The 21,740-nt window shown below is 40.6% G+C and overlaps 1 protein-coding gene across 1 annotated transcript in view; it reads right to left on the reverse strand.

The window, feature by feature from the left end:
* The window catches only part of FAM89A (family with sequence similarity 89 member A), an 18,708-nt gene extending 2,331 nt beyond the window's left edge, over positions 1–16,377 (reverse strand). Inside the window, exon 1 of the mRNA XM_069064908.1 lies at positions 15,972–16,377. Within this exon, the coding sequence (XP_068921009.1) occupies positions 15,972–16,289 (318 nt within the window). The 5' untranslated portion in view covers positions 16,290–16,377. The remainder of the gene's footprint in view (positions 1–15,971) is intronic.
* Between the last annotated feature and the right edge of the window lie 5,363 nt (positions 16,378–21,740).

Consider the following 21,740-nt stretch of genomic DNA (forward strand, 5'->3'; position numbering starts at 1 on the left):
CCCCATCTACCACCATCATCACCATCACCACCACCACCACTATCATCATCATCATCACCACCACCATCACTATTATCACCATCACCACAACCACTATCATCATCATCACTACCACCACCATTACCACCCAACCCTAGGACCAGGGCAAGATAGAAAGTGAAAAAGGATGCTTATTATTATGTTGCTTCTATTCATTTTGCCCATCTCAAAGTCCTGTACCAATCAAGCCTGGGTCAGAGTGGGTGAATAATACCCCCAAAAGCACCTTAGTACAAGTAGAATGAGTCAGGAGATGGGAAACTCTGGCAGAACCTAGATAACCTTGAAGTTCTACCTCTAACTGGCTGTGTTATCTTGAACAAGTCACAGAATCACGAAATTTCAAGTTGAAGGGACCTCAAGCGACATTAGTACAAATCACAATTGAAGAAAAGAAACCCTAACCACAACATACCCTTCAAGTGGTCCTCTAGTCTTTGACCTGAAGATCTCCAGGGCTGGGAAACCCCCACCTCCCTGGGTAGTCCATTCTGTTTATGCACAGCACTAATTTTTAGGGAGTTTTCCCTGACATCAAGTTGAACTTTTGTCTCTTTGCAACTTCTGTCCAGACCTTCTGGTTCTGCCTTCTGGTGTCAACCAGAACAAGTCCCATTCCTTTTCCCCACAAGAGTCCTTCAAATCTTTGAAGACAGCTATCATGGTATCTCTTCCCAATACCATCCCTGCCTCCACTCACAGCTTTCTCATCCAAGATAAACATCTCTAGCTCCTTGAAGCCTCATATGCAAGGACTCAAGCACCTTTTCCATCCTGGCTGCCTTCCAACTTGTCCCACAGCCTTTATGTTTCTCAGTGTCCTTATCTGGCACAGCTAGTTCACAAGGTTGTTGTGAGACATAAATGCCATGGCTGTGAAAATGCTTTTAAAATACACATAGGGCAGTCATCATTGGGATTATTATTAGAGTAAGGACTCATTTGACATCAAATAATCGAATTCTTTCAATATACATATATTAAACAGGCTGGGCACAAGGCATTATGCTAGACACTTGTGATACAAAGATGAAAATGATCATCTCAAGAAAAAAAAAAGAAAAAAAACGAAAAGGAGGCAGCTAGGTGCACAGTGAATAGAGCACCAGACCTGGAGTCAGGAGGACCCAAGTTCAAATCCAGCCTCAGACACTTAACACAAAAACTAGCCGTGTGACCTTGGGCAAGTCACTAAACCCTAATTGCCCTGCCTTCCCCCCTCCAAAAAGCAAAAAAAAAAAATTAGTCTCTTCCTGGTACATCAAAAGAGCAATGAACTTGTAGTCAGGAGACCTGAGTTCAAAACTCTACCGTGATGTCTCCATCAACTTAGATGAGTTCCTTAATTTTTCTGGCATCAATTTTCTGATCTATAAAATGAGGGCGTTTAGCCAGAAGACCACTAAGGTTCTATCCAACTCTAAACTTATTCACTGATGCATTAATGAGTTTAAATCTATTAGCGGGGGATATGATATTTATCAATCAACCAACAAGGACACATGTGCCAAGGGCAAGAGACAAAAATCAAACAATCCCCATACCCAAGGAGTTTACATTCCAAGGAGGGAGAGGAGAGACATGTATAGACAATATTAACACAAGGTAAAAGGAGGTGAATGGGGCAGGAAGGTGAATAGAGCACCAGGCCTGGAGTCAGGAGGACCAGAGTAGCTGTGTAACCCTAGGCAAGTCACTTTACCTTGTTTATCTCAGTTTCCTCATCTGTAAATGAGATGGAAAAGGAAATGGCTGACTGCTCCAGTGTCTTTGCCAAGAAAACCCCAAATTATTAGAATTGGACATGATGTCACAACAAAAAAAGGTGAAGATTGAGATGTGTGTTAAGAGAAACTGAGGCAGATACAAGAAAGCATATGCAAATGACTAAAATACAAGGTAGACAGGAAAGGGAACATACATTTATAAAGTACCTACTGTATGCCAGGCACATGGTAACTGCTTTAAAATCATCTCATTTGATCCTCTTAACAACCCTGTGGAGGGTAGGTGCTATCATTATTCCTGTTTGACAGTTGAGGAAACTGAAGCAGATTAGGTGAAATGACTAGCCTAAGGTCACACAGCTAAGTAAAGAAAGGGCTGAGGTTAGATCTGAACTCAGGTCTTCCAGGCCCAGTGCCCCATCCACTGCAACGCCTTTCTGCCTAGAATGTGATACAAAGGACAAATTCTTTATATACTTGTCCCATAAATAGAGGCAGCATAGGAAAGTGTATAGAGTATTGGATTAAGAGTCCTCCCTGACACTTACTAGCTATGTGACTCAGGGAAAGTCTCTCAGTCCCTACGTGCCTTAGAAAATTCCTCAGAATAGAGTTCTCACACCAGGAAATCCTCACCCTGACGTCCCAATTGGTGCATTCATTATTGACATTAATAAATTCCAATTTTACAAATTGAGAAGCTAAGCCCCAGCAAGAGGACAGAACGAAAGTTGGTAGGATTAGAAGCTGGCTTCTAGGGGTATCCATCAGAGGAACAAACCTCCACAGCTGAATGAACGTTTAGGATCCATCTCCATCACCGAAGGTACCATCCTGTATTAACATAACACCTTCTGAGAGGCTGAAAGGAAGCTTTCTAGAGACTGAGCCAAATTTTCCCATCGCTACTACTCTAGGCAACATGGGAGTAGTGGAACATATACCTTTGGAGACAGCAGCGATAAATCCTTCAGGATTATCAGAAAAAGTGCTTCACAAGGAGTCGAGTCGCGAGTCATAGTGCCAGCTCCACCATCTGACTTGAGACTTTGTGCAAATCACTCCATCTCTAGAAGCCTCACTTTCCTTGTAAAATCAGTTTAATTGGACGACATGATCCCAGTCTCAGTTCCAACATGTTATGATTCGATGTAGTAATTTATTGCCTCCCCTTTTTTTTGCTTCTAAATGGTATACAAGAGACTGGAAGTAGTTGGTGAGCCTCCAAAGTTTTATGCCTCATGGCAAAATCTGGCTTCAGATAATTGAGAACAACCCCCTCATTTTACAAATGAGAAAACTAAAGTTCAAGCATATAAAATGTCTTGTTCAGGGTCACACAGGTACTTAGAAGAGGAGCCAGGACCTGAACTCAGGTTGTATTAGGAAACTGATCTATTTACAAGTAATCAGGAGTATTAGAAATGAGTCCTGAGCCCCACATGCTTGTGTTCAGATCCAGTCATACATGTCCCTCTCTGGTTTCCGGCATTCCCCATGTTCTCCCAAGCCTTAGGCCAAAATCAAATCTTCCTTTGCCATGCCATCCTGCAGATTATCTGACATAGGCTGATCAAATCTTTGGCCTTCAGTTTCTTCCCAAATGACTGATTGGCCTTCGGAGGCAAACACAAAGTAAGCAAATGTGTGCATGGGCAGTGTCCAAGTCTCATAGGAAATACCTGGGCCAGGGCCAGCAGTGGTAGCAACAGCATTCACTTCCTTGGGGTCCTCAAGAAATTTAGCACCTTCCCCACACCTCATGCTCAAGATAATACAGCCTGGTTCTGTGTTTAAGAAAAGAAACTGGACTAGGTAATCTTTAAAATCTCTCCCAATTCTAAAGTGACTTAATATTTTTTGAATGGGATCGATCCCATCATATAGAATCATAAACTTTGATCCATCTCCAAATTAAGGCAAATAGATGAAAAATCATTGGATAAGTCCCTATCAAAAATTGGGGGTGGGATGGGGAGAAAGTAACCAGATGATGAGAAATGGATCCTACAAATTCCAATGCATTCGTATTCATATTTCCCAGGCTATAATTTGGCGCACAATTTTATTATTTTTAAAAGACATTTATGACATTTTATAACCAACCCTGACATACAGCAACATAAACTCCATCCAGAAATAGAAATGATTCACTCTGGCCATCCCAACTGCACCTCTGAGTCATTTAAATACAGGCTGATATAAGAGATCCGAGAATTATGTGCCTTACTACTGGCAATACTGACATTCCTAAGTAGCAAGAACCTAAGAAAATTAGTACCAGGACTGTTTAGATTATCTGTGACTCTTGTCCGTGACCTGCTACCAACCCAAAAGCTGTTCCAATCTTTTCTTCCTATGGTACCTTTTCTAGCTTTTTATCAAGGGCTCACCTGCTATAAACGCTTGGCTAAGGGCAGGAACCAGAGAGGGTCTGGTTATAGACCTTTCTGAACTGAAACACACCTGATGACTAACAAAGCAGCCTCTTTAGAGGGTGTGACCCAGTCCTGAAAACAAAGATTTGGCAAAGGAAGAATGAGTCAAGCTATACAATCTATTACACAACTCTCCAGATACCAAATGTTTAGAATAAGTATTTAACAAGACTTTAAATTCAAACCTACACTTGTCCCACTTTCTAAATGCTCTGCTTTCTCCCTCCCAGTCATATCACAAGACCAACATTCTCCTCTAACTTCTCAGAAAACCCCAAAATACAAAAAGCCATGAGGCAAGGAGTCAAACAAATAACACCTGCCTTCCAAGCTCAATCATACCTTGCCCAGTCAAAAGTAGCCATGGCTGCCTTAGCAACTTTACAAATTAAAGTTGGAGAAGCTAAAAATACTTAGCTTGGCATTACTTACCTTCCAGGTTTTGGCCTAATCTGCCCTTTCTGTCATATTTTTGTCTTACTTATTTTCATTCATTCATTCTCATTATCTTTATTTACACACACATATACACCTACATATACATAGATATGCATGTGTGTATTTTTTTCCTATGATCCAACCAAACTGGACCACTTGCCACTTCTTGACCCAAACCTTCATTTTCCCAACACCAAACTTTTGTTCATACCTTCCCCTAGCTGCCTAAAGTTAGCAAAGTGGTTCAGTGGATAAAGTGTAGGATCTAAAGTCAAGAAGACATCCTCCTGAGTTCAAATCTAGCCTCAGACACTTACTAATTGTGTGACCTCAGGCAAGTCATTTTACCCTGTTTGCCTCAATTTCCTCATCTGTAAAATGAGTTGGAAAAGGAATTGGCAAACCACTCACTCAGTAGCTTTGCCAGGAAAAGCTCAAATGGGGTCACAAAGAGTTGGACATGACTGAACAACAATTCCCCTTTCCCCAATTTAGGGAGTTCTCAGCTCCCATTTCTACCTATCAAAATCCTACCTATCCTCCAAGGGTTTATATATGACCTTTTCAATGATATTTTCTTTAATCTCACCCATCTTAAAAAGATCTCTCCCTCCTCTGATTCCTATTGTACATTGTATTCTTATGGTACTTTATCTCATACTCCCTGTTTTATACAGTGGTTATTTCAGGCAGACAAAAAAAATTTATTAAGCCCCTACTATATGTTAGACACTGTGCTAAAAGCTTAAGATACAAAGAAAGGCAGAAGTTAGTTCCTGCCCTTGGGAAGCTCATAGACTAATGATATATAGTCATTAATACATGTTCTTATTTGGTTTTAGCTCCCCAGTTGGATTTCAAGCTCATTGAGGGTAAGGACCATATCTTACTCATTTTGTATTTCCTGCAGAAGCTGACTTAAAAATGAATGTGTATTAGGATGAAGAATTGAGTTTTTAGTCATTTCCTAAGTGCCTTGTATTAAACAGACCCAATAAAAATGTTTAAGAAAAGGAGAGAAGAGGTCCCAGCACAGATCTATAAGTCTTTCCACTAATAACCAGGTAACAAAAGCACAAAATCCCATAGTGGGAGCTTCCTGGGATAAAGCAGGACTTACTTGGTTAATGGCTCTTTAACAGTTACAGAGCTGTGTACAAAGAACGCATCTAAGAAGCAGGAGAGGGAACAGGCAGCCCTTTGTGTGCATTTATCCCAAGATGCCCCTTTGGAAAGGGCTTGACCACAGGGAAACAGCATGGTCTCCTCCAAGTTATCAGAGAAATACTCATCTCTTGCCTAATGACAACAACAAAGGCACCAAAACAAGTTTGCTATCAAAGCACATTTACACAGATGCTGACATGGGGGAAGATTCAGACAGGTGGTTAAGTCAGCCCTAAGTCTAGGGAGGCTATCTGCATCCAGAGAAAGAAGTGATAAATAGAAGTATGGAGATAAACATACACACACACACAAACATTTATGTCTACTGGTAGCCATCTCTTGGATGGGAGGGAAGGACAGAAAAAAAGTTACATGATAACTTTATTATATATTTTAAAAGAACAGCAAGTTGTACATAATAGATTTGCAGTTTCCTGCAAAATCCTTTTTTCCCCCCATTCTACACTGTTATAGAAATATTTGGTTAAATTAAATTCAGAATAAATAATTAAAAAAAAATCTAGGGCAGGAGTTCTTAACCTGGGGACATGAACATATATATGTATATGTATATATATATATGTATATGTGTGTATATACATGCACACATATATACACATGCATATGTATTGTTAATTGTATTTTAATATAATTGGTTTCCTTTTTAATCTTATGTATTTTATGCATTTAGAAGCATTATTTGGAGAAGGGGAAGAGACTTCCTAAGACTGTCAAAGGGGTGCACAACACAAAACTCCTCATCCAAAGGACCCATTTTCTATGTGAGAAGGTGTGTATTGTTATGGGATTCCAAGGGGGTTCAGCAGAAATCTGCAGTTGTAGTCTAAAACATATGGACAATACGAATAAAAATACATGACTTTTCAGGAGAAAAAAAATCACACATATAGCAATTCTCTAATACCTATTTCATAAGTAAGGGGTGTTTGTTATCTTAGGGATTTATCCCCATTTTTCTCAGGGCAGGGAACTCAGACTCCCAAGTAACAGCTGCACTTCAGAAATCAAGTTCTTATTGAAAGTAGCTTTGTTTTTAAAAACAGAAGTTAATTTCATCCTGAAGAAAAACAGAATTCTAAAGGGTCTGTGGTTTGAAAAACCCCTAGATTTTAGCAACAATTAGGAACAATCAACTAATTTCTATTGCTTAAAAGTGTTAATGCAATTCCTTCCTCTCTCTTTGTTTAAGCTTCCAGCTTCCTTCCTGTCTGATCACTGATTCTTCTCCTCCTCCATACACATAACCACAGTTTAGAAAACAGGTGGTGTCCTAGTATGGTACAACTTTCACAAAGGGACCAGACTAGAATTTATTTACCATGTGTTTCCTTTTGCTTTTGAACTTTAAAAAAATGACAAACGAAGCCACATCAAGATACTTAACTGGGGAGGGAAGTACAGATTTCTGAGGATCTGGTTTCAGGGCATACAGTCCTAGAGCAAATGTTCTTTACTAGGTCTAGGGTTGGGGGATGAGGTGCTTTCTTTACGAAATTGTTTTGTTTAGTTTTTTTCAAAGAGCAATAACAGAAAGAATCTAAATAATAGTACACCCCCTCTGCTGGTTCTCTTCAATTTTTCCTGTATATATCTTTTGCTTGTATATAGTTGTTTGCATTAGTCTTCCCCATGTGATTGTGAGTGCCTTGTACAGATGGACATTTTTGTCATGTAGGCATTTTCTCCTTCGTTGTATCACCAATGCTCAGCAGAATACTTAATAGACACATAATACATGCTTAATGAGTGACTATAGCAATTGATGGTATTCAGAATGCTTCAGATAACTCATTTGATCCTCACAAATCTGAAAAGGAAGCAGGCCACTGACCCCCATTTTACAGATAAAATCACAAGTGACATTTATAGCATTGTAAGGCTTCCAGAGTGCTACCTATCTATTATCGCAATTGAGCCTCAGAACGATCCTCCAAGAATTACAGTTATTTTTTTTTCTGGAGGGGGGGAAAGGCAATTGGGGTTGTGACTGGCCCAAGGTCACACAGCTAGTAAGTGTGTCAAGTGATTGAAGCCAAATTTGAACTCAGGTCCTCCTGACTCCAGGGCTGGTGCTCTATTCACTGTCCCAACTATAGATATTGCTATCCCCATTCCACAGGGGAGGTAATGGCTGAGGTTAATTTCCTCACACAGTAAATCTAAGGTAGAATTTGAACCTAGGTCCCTCTGACTATGAAGGCCAGTATTCTATAAACTACTCCATATTGTAGATAAGAAACTGAGAGATTGCCCAATTTCCCCAAGGAAAGAAAGTTAGTCATTGATAGTCAGTCAATAAGCATTTATTTAGGCATCTACTATGTGCCAGGCCCTGTGGCAAACAGTGGGGATACAAAGAAAGGAAAAATAAAGCAGTCCTTGCCCTCAAGGAACTTACAATCTAATGGGGAAGACAAGCAAACAAATATAAACAGGCAAGGTATATACAGGATAAATAGGAATTAATTAAAAGTGGTGAGATGCTAAAGTGTAGGGATTTGAACAGGCTTCCTGTAAAAGGTGGGATTTAGATGGAATTTGAAGGAGGCCAGGGAAGGCAGGAGGTGAACATGAGGAAAGAAAGCATCTCATGCATGGCAGACAGACTGGGGAAACACCTAGAGTTGGGAAATGGAGAGCCATGCTCAATGAAAAGCAAGGAGTCCGGTGTCACTGAATTGAAGAGTACATGGCAAGGTACAAGTCATAAGAAAACTGGAAAGGAAAAGTGAGGGCTAGGTTTATCAAGGGCTTTAAATGCCAAGCAGAGGGTTTTGTATTTGATCCTAAACATGATGGAGAGCCACTGAAACTAGTTTCAGTGACATGGTTGGATCAGTACTAACAAACTTAGGTCTTTTGACTTTTAAGAAGATCACAGAGTTAAAGCTGGAGGATTTCCTAGTCTGGCTCCCTCATTTTACAGATGAGGGAAATGAGGCCTACAGAAGTTAAGTGACTCATCCAAGATCCTACAGAGAGTAAACTATACAGGCAATGATCAAACTCAGGTCCTCTAATTTCCAAATTTTTTGTCTTATCCATTGAACTATGATGATTCCCAAAGTCTAGTGACATTCCTCTATAGTAGGAAAAGCATACAAGAAGAAAATAATGAGATTAATTATCTGTATCACTAATAGTCAGCTGTTTCCCTGAAAGAGAAGAGTATATGAGTGAGTTATAAAGAGTATTTAAAAATAAGACAGATTTCCAAACACCAAATGGCTGATTAAGATATTTAGAGTGCAGACAAAAATACCCTCCTCTTCCCAAATGTGCACAAAACCAGAGGAAAATGAGCAAAACTATTGCTCAGTCACATGCTCTATATCTGGAAAGAAAGAGGCCCAGAGTAGAAGGATCAAGACGTCATCCTGGATTCATCAATGAAACCCAGAAATGGCAATGGAAGTCACTGTCTCCTCCAACTCCAAAGGTTCCCTCCCTCCAATTGTATACACATATGAACCCAGTAGGATAAACTACCATGACCTCTCATCATGTGATGAAGGGCTCTCCAGATCTAAAGCTATTTCAGAGGGATGTCAAACACCTGAGCTAATCCAAGTATAATTTGGTGACACTATCATTAATTGAATATATGTATTTCCTGTCTCCCCAATTAGAATGTAAGTTCCTCAATGATGGGGATTATGTCCTTCTTTGTATCCACAGAACTGTACCTGGGTAAACCACAAGCACTAAATAAATTATTTTACTCACCAAATGGCTGTATATATGAATGTATGTATGTCTACACACACACACATTTTAAAGTTCATGGAAGTACCAAACATTCTCTTTCCATTTTATCCTTTGCTCACATACCATTCGGTCGCATGTTTCCCCATTCCCATCCTAGCTTTTCTCCCAGATGGATTTAGTGCAGAAAGTCTCACCAGCTCTCACTTGACTTTTTCCAGTAGACATACTGGATTCAGTGATTAGAGGGCTGGATCTGAAGGCAAAGGCATAGCTGTCTTGCCTGTGACAATCCAACCTCTTCCTGATTAAAGAAGTATAACCAGTCACCTGATTTTACTGAGTTTCAGACTTGAGTTCACTGTTAAGACTGGTCAGGTGTTGTGCCTCCCTCTGAAGGGTGCTACAGTTCAGCCAACAAGGGAAGGAGAAGAAAGGGATAATAAAAACAGGATTTGCCTCTAACAAGGCCATTTTCCTGGAGAATTGTCACAATAGAGTAAAAACTCCCATTCAACTTCCAGAGGACCCTGATGATCCCAACGTACACCTCTGTTTCAAGTGTTTTGACCACAGGAAAAAATGAGCAACCTTTCTTTGGGCCATGCCTAATTATCATTTACAAACATCTGGAGGGTGTGAACAAAGAAAGGAGGCAAGATCTCTCAGGAATGACATTGAGCAAGAATGGAGGAAATATCTGAGCTAAACAGCATCAGGACTGGTTTCCTGCTAAGGAGGGCTTGCAGGGGATAGGATCTTCCTAGTCACTGGATTATCAGAAACTTAAGTTTCTCATACTGAAAAAACTGGGTACTCAGGGCATTGTTCTAGGGAAATCACTGGAGACCAAAGTAATTAAACTCCAAACAGCTGTTTGCTAACAGCAAAAAGGACAGGTCTGTGAACAAGGTATGCCAAATCTATCTCTTCAGGTCCCTCCCTCTATATTGCTGAAGATCAGAGCTACAACACATCAAAAAGTTGTTGGTGTCTATCAGAACTACTATCCCTTCCCCTCCTTTGCCCTTATCCCCCTCTTTTTTTCTGGTAAATTGAGATGTGGAGAACGGTTCCTGGAGCCTCTGAGGCTATAGAACTTAGAGCATCACTGAGCTAGGGAAAGCTTTTAGAAGTTTGGTAGAGACAGAAAAACTCAAAACCAGTGGGGAAGGACTGAACACCAAAGAGACCTTTCTGGCATGCCTGTATTTAAGCTAGTTCATCACCAGAAGGAAAGGACTGTGAAACTGTCCTCAGGGGCCTCTGGACATCTTTTCACAAAAGCATCTAAAGAACAAATAAGTCACTCCAGTGCCAGGCCATCATGTAACCCAAAACAATCTTCTCCTTTATGTAGAAGAGATATCATATAAAGGAATGGTGGGTTAAAAGATGTGTAGAATTTTAGAGCTGAAAGAGACTTTCAAGGTCATCTAATCTGATCTCATCATCATATCATTCTTTCTACCACACTACAGAGTAAGAAGCGGAGCACATTTTGTAGTAAAAATGAAAGTAAGGCCTCTCCAGTAACTAGACTTTTAGTTCCAGAAGACACCTAAAATTCTCTTATTATTTTATTCAATACAAAAAGGCCCTTAGGAAACAACCCATTCCGTTCCTTTATGGACTTGGGAGTGGAATTTTACCTTTTACAGACCAAAACTCCTCCAGGATATTGGCTCAATATGTAGGGCAAGGAACTGTATTTCTCTGGGGTAGTTGCTTATTCAAGCTAATGCTTGTCTCTAGGAAGCATCTGAGAGGCTCATTAATAGTACCAATCCCTGCATTTAATGGCTGATCAATTCAAGGAAGCATTTTTTTCTTTACAGTGAGTGATCCAGGAAGAGTAAGAAAGCAATGCCATAAACCAAACCTTTATTTTTTAAGTTTCAATAGAAAGGCTGTCACTCAGCAGCCCCTTTCATTCCAGGAACTCAAAGTTCTCTACAGATTTAATGTTTCCGACTCAAGTAGGGGTGGGAGGCCAAAATCACTATTCCTACATCATAAAGCCTAGAGTAGTAGTAGCCTTAGGGAGAAAAAAACTCCAGGACACGTGTCTATAAAGTTTCTTTTGATGTAGGCTTGAGAACTAGGCTCCCAGGAATATCCAGGGCTGTTTAATGGCTCCAGAGGCCAAAGGTTCTTCCTCTTTTGGTTTCTGTAGCCTATGATTCCAAGCTCCTTTGTTCCTCTATGAAATCCAGATATTAATTTGCTATTAGTATGTTACAATGCACCTGGGAAGGACAGTCTGTATTTAACTCTGTGCAAAGAATATTCTGCTTTTTTTAAGCCATATTTTTCAAAGAAGAATTCTAGAGATGCTAAAATGGTATGTTTCTAGAAACATTCCTTGGAACTAATATGACATACCTTACTACTTTAGGATTAATTCTACAGAAAACTGACCACTGTCATGGCTCTTTCTAATTGCTGCTATGATTCCATTTTTAAGGGAAGCCACAAAGTATAGACACATCAAAATAAAACAGACCTCTTAAATTTTGCATCTAAACTGCTTTCCTCTGTGCAGAGCAAAGCATCAAGAATCACCATCCAGGAGCCAAGAATGCTTGATACTGGTTGTGGTTCATCTTTTTTCTCTTACCCTCTGAATACAGGCACTCCCTCAAAAGTTCTGCCTTTACTTTTCTTCTCTCCTGATCCTCTGTACTCCTGGATATCCCATTACATTTTTACTTCCCATCCTAACCTGATCAGACCCATGAGGATAAAACTGATCAATCTGACACACAATAGGTGCTTAATAAATATTTATTGACTGTTCACATTTTACAGTGTTTTCAGACTAACCTTCCTTTTATACAGATCCAGTCATACCACTCCCCTACTTAAGAAGCACCAGTAGGGTGGCTAGGTGGCACAGTGAATAGAGCACTGGCCCCAGAGTCAGGAGGACCTGAGTTCAACTCGGGCCTCAGACACTTAACATAAAAACTAGCCTTGTGACCTTGGGCCCCAATTGCCCTCCAAATAGCAAAAAAAAAAAAAAAAAAAAAAAAAGGAAGCACCAATGGTTCCCCATTACCCATCAAATAAAGCCCAAACTCCTAAGACTTTCCCAAACTCTCCACCATCTGTCTCCTATTCACTTTTTTTTCTACTTCTCTTTAGATACCTACACTACAATCAGAATGAACTACTTACCACTCCTCAAGACGTCCCTGTCCTTTCTCTCCTCAATACATTCAAGTTGAACTCTCCACCTGGGATGCCCTTTACTGCCACAATTTTCCACCTACTAGAATTATGCTCATGCTTTAAAGCTTGATGCCAATGCTACCTCATATATGAAGCCTTTTCTTAACACCCCAACCGGAAGTGAGTTTTAACTCCCCAGAATTCCATTAAGATTGTTGTACCTCTTTCATGGTACTTATTACATTGTGCCTTGTATCTTTGTAGACCTATGATCTCATCACTGTAGTCATTCACTCCCTTACAGATGCCAACCCAACAGAATGTCTTTTTATCCTGTGAGTTTTATTAATGAAATTTTATCATAAATCTTCCAGAGCATATACCCTCATATTATAGTTATTTACATTCATTTCTTATCTCCTTTATTGTAAATTCCTTTAAGGAAAGGGGTACCTCCCTCCATCCAGGTCAATAAATTATAGGACTTCTAAAAAAAATCATACTCTTAAAATGCCAGTTGAATGGAACAGAATACTTTTTTAAGGCTCCAGTGGCATTTCTTGAAAGATACTTGTCAAGGTCTATATCTTAATCTTTATCACATCTGGGTATCAGACAAACCAAAAATAGGTGTCTGTTTTTCTGTGCTGCAAATAACCAGGTTTAGAGAAGGCTTAGGTAAAAGGCATAATTATAAGGATAATGCTTTAGTCCATTCTTTGAAGATGTTGCACTAGGAGAGAAACTCAACTACATCAGAGGCCTGAAAATATCTATCCTAGGGAACAGGATCTCACATCGATATGGCAAGACTCCATAGACATGCTTACAAACTACAAGTTCACAATTTAAAAAGAATGTTTGTAGCATATCCTAGTTTCTTGTTCAAACATATTAGCCAGTCATTTTTATATTTTTCACCCCATGTTTCTACTGCCTGCCTCAGCTCAGTCAACCTGTTATAGCTATTTAGCTATGGACCAGGGCAGCTAGGTTAAATGGATAGAGTGCTCAGCCTGGAGTCACAAAGACTCATCTTCCTGAATTCAAATCTGACCTCAGATCCTGGGCAAGTCACTTAACCCTGTTTGCTTCAGTTTCCTCATCTGTAAAATGAACTGGAGAAGGAAATGGCAAACCACTCCAGTATCTTAACCAAGAAAACCCCAAATGGGTCACAATGAGTACAAAGTTATGGTCCAACTTATTACCTTGTTTACTGTTGGCAACCAACTTTTTAAAATTAATATAAAGATTGGCATGAAATTAAATAGTTTGTTAAAATATGTGAGGATAAGATTTCATTAAGGATGGAAAATCCTCTACATGACAGGCCATGAGGTTGGGGACAAAATCATAGAGAGGTACAAAGTGCTTTCGATATTTCATTTCTGCTTAGAAGTGGGCCTTGAAAGAAGGGAAAGAAAGCTACCTGTGGAGTCAGAAGACCTGGTGACAAATCCTGGCTCAGAGGTTCATTATCTGTGTGACTCTGGACAAGGGATTTAAAGTTTCCTACGCCACAAGTTTTCTCACCTGTAAAAAGAAGAGTTCAACTATATGACCTTCAAAGTCCCTTCCAGTGCTAAAATTTATGATCCTCTGACCAGATAGATGGGTGCAGAAACTGAATTTTTGTCAACAGCGATAACTACAGCTAATTTTTGTATAGCATACTTTGCAAATACTATCACCTTATAACCTCACAACAACCCTGGGAAATAGATGCTATTATTATTATCATTCCCACTCTACAGATGAGGAAACTGAGGCAGACAGAAGCAACCTGCCCAGTGTTATGTAGCTAACAAGAACCTGAGATCTGGATTTTAACTGGGGTCCTTCCTGACTCCAAGTCCAGTACTCTATCCACTGTGCCACCTAACAGCCTAGCATCTTAAAATATACTAAGAGATTTTAATATTCAAAGGGTTTCCATAGGGAGGTCCGTTTAAAAGCAAAGAATCCCCTTCTTTCTCCCAATTTGCTTTTAGAGGAAAATTTTATTTTCTTGTGTTTGCTTAAAGTAGGGTACATGTTTTCTGGAAAACAAAATTTAAAAAAAGACAGAACAAGAGGCAGGAGAAAGAGTGAAGTGAACATCTCCAGAAGCTTGGGTAGGCCACCTACAGCTGACTCTGCAGTCAAACTACCAGAATCTCCCCTGCTTTCCTTGACATGGTGCACCCATGTAAGAGAAAATGCAGAAAAGATTCCTTGTTGCTTCATCTTGCTGAAGCACATCCACGTTATCCAAAACACAAATGGAACACCTCAGTCTACCAATGACATATGTTCCCTAAAACTTGGGAAACCTAAGTGCTTATATCCGCATCCACACCCTTCTTTTGTTACACTGAACAAGGAACCCATATAGAGGGAAACTGGGAGGATAGAACTTTTTTTAAGGGAGGGAAAGGGTGTTAGCTCTATAAGAGCTGAATGAGATTAAAGCTGCTACCAGACTGCAAGGTTAATTTTGTGCTTTCACAGCCATCTGTGGGGCAGGAGCATCAGAGCTGTAATCGGATTCTCAGAGGGGCCCCCAGAGGAAAGGGGGGAGGTATGCTCCAATCTGTTGTCTCCACTCACTGCAGGACAAAAAGCCTTTCTCCACAGAGTAGGTTAAACACAACCACCCAGCTTCACAACCCACAACCACCCACTCAGAAAAACTTTAAGTCTCTCCCCAGTTGGGGGACTACATTTCACTCTGGGATAAGGGACAAAATGAGGGAGACTTCCAAACATTGAACACCCCCCTCCAACACACCCCTATTGGCTGATGGTCGTCTGCCGGGGTGAAAGCATTTCCCAAATGGGCTTCCAAAGTCACCCACAACTTCCCCCAGAGACCCTGGCCACAGCTCCAAAAACAGTCCTTTAGAAGTTGGAACATTCACTGGAACCAATCCTGGGTACGGGAGGAGGCAATTAGAGAGGGGGGAGGGGAGCTTTTCCCTACTTTCAAGCGGGTGCCTGGGGCAGTGGAGGGTCGGGAGGTCAGAGTGAGAGAGAAAGAAAGGGTGAGCCTGCAGAGGTGAAGACAACAGAAGCAACGGGAAGAAGAAGGCGCCAGATGAGCTACAGTCGCTCCCAGGAAAGTTCCCTCCTGCTCAACATGGTCTGTTTCAACCGAATGGGGAGTAACTAAGAATGGCAAACTTTTCCAGGGTTGAAGAAGACGAGCCAAGGGGAGAGAGGAGGAAGGGGGAGCCTGCAGCCTGTTTCCCCTCCGATCCTCTGGAGCCCCCCCTCTTACCATCTCCTTGCGGAGCAGAGCCAGGGCGGCGTCCAGGTTGGGGGGTTTGGGAAGCAGCGCCGCCGTCCGCCCCCCACCGCCGCAGCAGCCCCCAGCCCCTCCGCGGCTCAACTCGTCCTGGATGCGGGATTTCTGAGCGTACAGCCGTTCCAGGTGCCGCCAACCCCCAGACGCGCCCCCGCCGGACGAGGAGTTCAGCAGTCCGCTCAGGCTTTTGGGCAGGGGAGGCAGTCCGTCCACTCGCAGCCCCCGAACGGCGCTGTTGCTGCTGCTCCCGCCGGCAGTCTCACGGGTCCCCGAGCCGCTCACCCCGGCCATAGCCCTGCACGCGCTCCAGCACACGCCCAGCGGCGGCTCCGACTCTGGCTCCAGCCGCGTTCCTACTGCGGCCCCAGCCTGAATCCAGAGGCACAGGCTCACCCCGGGCCCGCCCCCTTCCCCAGCCCCCGGCCTGCCCCGCCCACTTCCCTTTCCCTTCTTCGGGCCTCTTGCTCCCCCACTCTCGCAGGCATCCCCTTCCTCCCTCCTCTCCAAGCTGGGTCCTCTCGGTCCACTCCCTACTCCTACCTCACTTATACCTGTAGTAGTTTTCTCTGCTCTCCGGCTTTGGAGAGTAGGGTGATGGAGGGATCCCGCCTAGCAAGAAGAGGCACCCACTTCCCCCTCCCCCCATATCCTTACACCAAACAAGCATTTATTAAGCACCTACCTACTATGTGTAAGGTGCTGGGGATTCAAAGGCAAATATACAATAAGGTCTGCCCTCAAGGTGCTTACATTCTACTGGGACATGTAATATAGACATATTATATATGCAATACATTAACATTTTTCCATGCACATAGAATATGTATATTTAACTATATAGATATAGAATGTGTATATTTCTATATACATAGCAAATGAAATACAAATTAATAATGATATCTAGTAATTTCCAGGGTGAGAACACCAGCAACTGGGGGAGCAGGGACCCCCTATGAACAGAGTTTGTCTCCTAGACTGGAAAAGGAGTGAAGAAATGGAAAATATAGCACAACTTTTAAAGAACCAGCTATTAGACTATAAAATCCCTTCTGATGCAAGTTCCAGTCATGGGTAATTAAGGTTCCTACTCGTGGTAGGTGGAGTGGTAGTTGATAATCTTAATTTCAGGTCTGCACAATTAAGCTCAGGAAAAAAAAAAATGTTTCCATTCTCAAACCCAGAGAAGAAAAGGAGACAGAAGAACTCGTTAAGCCAACTACATCTGCACACGTGATCACAATCCCTCCTTTCTCTAGAAAAAGTTTCTCCCCAAACTCAAGGACAGCTGTCACTGCTTCAGTTCAATTTAATTTAACAAACATTGATCACAGATTATGTGCAAAGAAATGTGCAAGGACTGCTGATATTAAAACAAAATAATCCCCGGAAAAGGGGGTCACAACCTGTGAACCCATAAGAGGATACAGTATGTATTCAAAATAATGCAAAGTTATTTCAGAAGGGAGAGAGCCAGGGATATTTTGTTTGCTTGTAGCAGGGATCAAGCAGATTAAAAGGGAAACAAGAGAGAGGGCCTTTAGAGATTTGAAAAAATAATCACAGGACTCACACTCACTTTGTCAGTTGAAGGTTCAACGTCTAAGGCTTTCCATCCACGTCCCTACCTAAATACAAGCATAACAGAAAATCCTAGAACTCGTGCCTGTCTTAAATCTGAATTACAGTCAAGCAAAATACACAGAGACAAGAACCCAAAGTTCAGTCTTTCACAGGTCTCACTGACCTTAAACGCAAACTTTAAATATTCAGCTTATATGAGCACCCGCCAAGAAAAGCACCCCGCCTACTTTTAAGACGTCAAAAAATAAACAAACATTTGATTCGGTCTGGCACTGAACACAGGAGTAATTCAAAGTGGAAATAAGAGGAAAGTGAGAACGGCATTAAAGGTAGGAAATCATCCATCAACAGGGAGATAAAATAAGTAGCAAGGAGTGACGTTTTCAAACAGTCACAACCCTGATCCCGCCGCTCGCCCCCCACTCCCACACCGTCACAACCACGTGTAGGTTGGAGGAAGAAACCTGCAGCAGCAGCACAAGCACAGTCTAAATATTCTCCTACCTGTCCTAGGAAGAGGAATGTTTAGAAATGTAGGTGGGAGTTACCAGATAAATCGAAGAAGGGGTTAGGTAGGAGAGAGGAAGAGTTCCAGATATAATCTTTCCCTAATTGCTGTTTAGCAGATGACTTTTTTTTTTAATTCCATAAACATATTAGGAGAACAAATCAAAATCACTAGAACCTGGTTGTTGTTGAGTCGTTTCGGACTCTTTATGACCCCAATTGGCGTTTTGTTGGCAAAGATACTGGAATGGTTTGCCAATTCCTTCTCCAGATCATTTTACAAGTGAGTAACTGAGGCAAACAGGGTTAGGTAACTTGCCCAGAGTCACAAAGCTAGTACCTGAGACTGGATTTGAACTCTAAGACAATTCTTCCTCACTCCAGGTGCTGGACTCTATCTACTTAGTCACCTAGCTGTCCCAGAACCTGGTTGAGTTATTTTTAATAAATTCAAATTGAAGCATAAAGTCTTTGACAAATGAAGGTTGAGTTGCAGATACAATTACAAAATTACAGAATAGCATAAAATATAAGGATTGTGTTTAGTGCTGTTACATGGAATTTGTTTTACTAATAGAAATAGTTAAATAAGAAAGTTTGTATCCCTTACAATAAAATAATTTGACAAAGAATGGTAGAAGATGCCAGATTTAACAGTTACAATGTTAAATGCCATCCCCTCAAGCCATCTTCATACATATTATTATCCTTTCAATGATAAACTCCAAGAAAGAGTTTTACTATTTCCATTTCCTTCCCTCCCAAACATTTATCAATCCCTTACAATAAACAAACTTCAATCCCCCCAAATGTGAAACTACTCTTTTCGATGTTGCCAATGATCTCTCAGCTGTTAAATCTAATGGGCCTTTTCTCAATCATTTACATCATCTCTCTAGGTTCTGACACTGATGACCACTTCCTCTTCCTAGTTACTGTCTTCCCTTGGTTTCCATGACAACACTCTCTCCTGGCTCTCCTGTAACCTTTGCTGGTTCATCATCTAGCCATAGTTTTCTAAGTACCATTGTCTCTCTGGGTGATTTCCTGGTCCCTCTTCTCTCCATTCTCTCACTTAGTGAGATCATCTGTTCTCATTGATTCAGTCATCATTCCTAACTGGATGACTCCCAAATCTATAGAATCAGCTCTATTCTTTCTCCTGAAATCCATTACCTCATTCAATCAGTAAACATTTACTAAGTAGCTCATATGTGCCAGGCACTGTTAAGCACCAAAGATACAAAAAGAGGTAAAAGACAGTCCTTACACTTGAGAAACTTACAATCCAATGTCAAGTTATTACTGATTGTCTGCTGACTACCTCTAAGTGAATGAGTTGTCCTGTTGGCCTCTCAACCTTAACTTGTCATTCACCCCACAATTAAAATGTACATTTCTTGGAGGAAGAGATTATTTTTGTTTTTCATTTGTATACCTAGTGCTTAGTATAGTGACTGACATAGAGTAAATGCTTATGGATTGATTGATGCCCAAAATAGAAGTCATCATTTTTCCCTTTAAACTTATCTCACTTCTCTTTCTGAAGAAGACATTATCATCTTCCCAGAACACAGGGGTACAAAACTTGAAGTCAGGGTGGCTAGGTGGCACAGTGAATAGAGCACTGGCCCTGGAGTCAGGAGGACCTGAGTTCAAATCCTGCCTCAGACATGTAACACTTACTAGCTGTGTGACCTTGGGCAAGTCACTTAACCCTAATTGCCCTGCCTTCCCCCCTCCAAAAAGCAAAAATCTAAAACTTGAAGTCACCTTTGACTCTTCTTTTTCCCTGCTCTCCTCCCACATGCAATAAGCTGTTAAATGTTGTCAAATGTTGTCACATCTCTCACATTCATCTACTCTCTACTCATCATATAGCCTAATTTAATCTCTTTACACCTCTAACTTGAATTTTTGCAATAATTTCCCAATTAGACTCCCTCATCCCATGCTCCTCACTCTCTCTATTTCATTCTTTACAAATCTGTTCTGATTCTGTTTGATCATGTCTGATTATGTCAAATCTTCAGTGGTTACCTAGTCCTGCTTCAACTGTGGGTTTTGACCCCCTATGGAATCACATAATTGAACGTGGGAGTTGAGAAATATTTGGCAACAGTAAAAGTTTCTGAATGTGCAACGATGAAAAATTAATTCAAAATCAAACACATAATGAATTAACTGTGTTACACTGCACAATTTCACTACAGCCTTGATTCTGAACGCATACTTTGCACTGTATATGCCATCAATGAAGGCTGCCAGAAACACCTCAGCTCAGATTCAAGACTATTGTATGTTATTAATTGCAGTGTTTTTACTGTACATACAAAATCATTAAGTGAATTTTGGCTTGGAATCAGGATAGAATTTCCAACAATTTTTGAAATGGCCCTAAACATACTTCTGCCATTTTGTACTATGTATTTATGTGAAGTGGCATTCTCAGCACTGACGATTATAACATCAAAATATCAACCAACTCTGAGAAACATTGAAGATGCTCTACATCTTATAGTATCGAATATTCTGCCAAGATTTAATTCTTTATGTAAAAATAGACAAGGATATCCACCTTGTTAGTATTCAAATTCATTTTCATCTTTAATAAATGCTAAGATTATATATATATGTATATACCAAAGATTATTTTAAAATACATTTTTATGATTTATTATTAGTAATTGTTTGATTTGTAGACCTATTTTATATATCTGGGGTAACAAAAATTTCTCAGGTGAAAAAGGGTCGCTAGTGGAAAAAGTTTGAGAAGCCCTATAGACTCTATAGGATAAAATGTAAACTTCTCAGGCTAGAGGCAAAGACCTCAACCATATGCCTTCATAATTTTACAGCTTTATTTTCTATTATCCTCCATCATGCACTCTATCTTCTAGCCAAATGAGACTGCAATGAGACTATAAACTCAACATTCCATCTCTCACCTCCATGTACTTTTATATAAGCTGTTCCCCATGCCTGGAATGTACCTCATCTTCATCTCTACTCAAAATCTTAGTATTCCTTTAAAGCTCAGCTCACATGCTTCTGTCTGTGTGAAGCCTTTCCCTAGATCTTGATTGATATTCCTTCCCCACTTAAATTTCTATGAATTTACATATCTATGTACATATTATATTCTCAATGTCAAATAAATGTACACTCCTTAAGATACAGGAACTGTTTTATTTGGGGCTTTGTGTCCCTATTGCTTAGCATAGTGCTAGTAAGAATATTTGTTGACTTAAATTTTTTAAATGTATATGGATTGAATTCTCTCATCAAAAGGAAAAGGGTTTTGGAATCAATTTTAAAAAACAGAATACAATATCTTGTCTACAAAAGTGACATCTAATGGGAAGAGGGTACAGTGAGGAGGAAGCAAGTAGATTTAAACTGAAAGGCTGAACTAAAATTTTAATGCAACAGCTAACTCCAGAAATCTAAAGATGCACTGACTGAATTCAATTCAACTAACATTTTAAAATATGTGCTGTGTCCAGAGCATTGTGTGGGGCCAAAAACAAAAATGAAAGAATCCATGCCTTCAAAGGACGTGCATTCTACTGGGGAAAAGTAACATGTACACAAAGTATAAGGGCAGCTGAAGACAGATCATACCAATAATTGGGGAAATGACCTTCCTATAAA

Source organism: Petaurus breviceps, unplaced genomic scaffold (genome assembly GCF_028583685.1).
Source record: "Petaurus breviceps papuanus isolate PSGF00001 unplaced genomic scaffold, PetGlider_PUasm1.0 90650, whole genome shotgun sequence".
Lineage (NCBI taxonomy): Eukaryota > Metazoa > Chordata > Mammalia > Diprotodontia > Petauridae > Petaurus > Petaurus breviceps.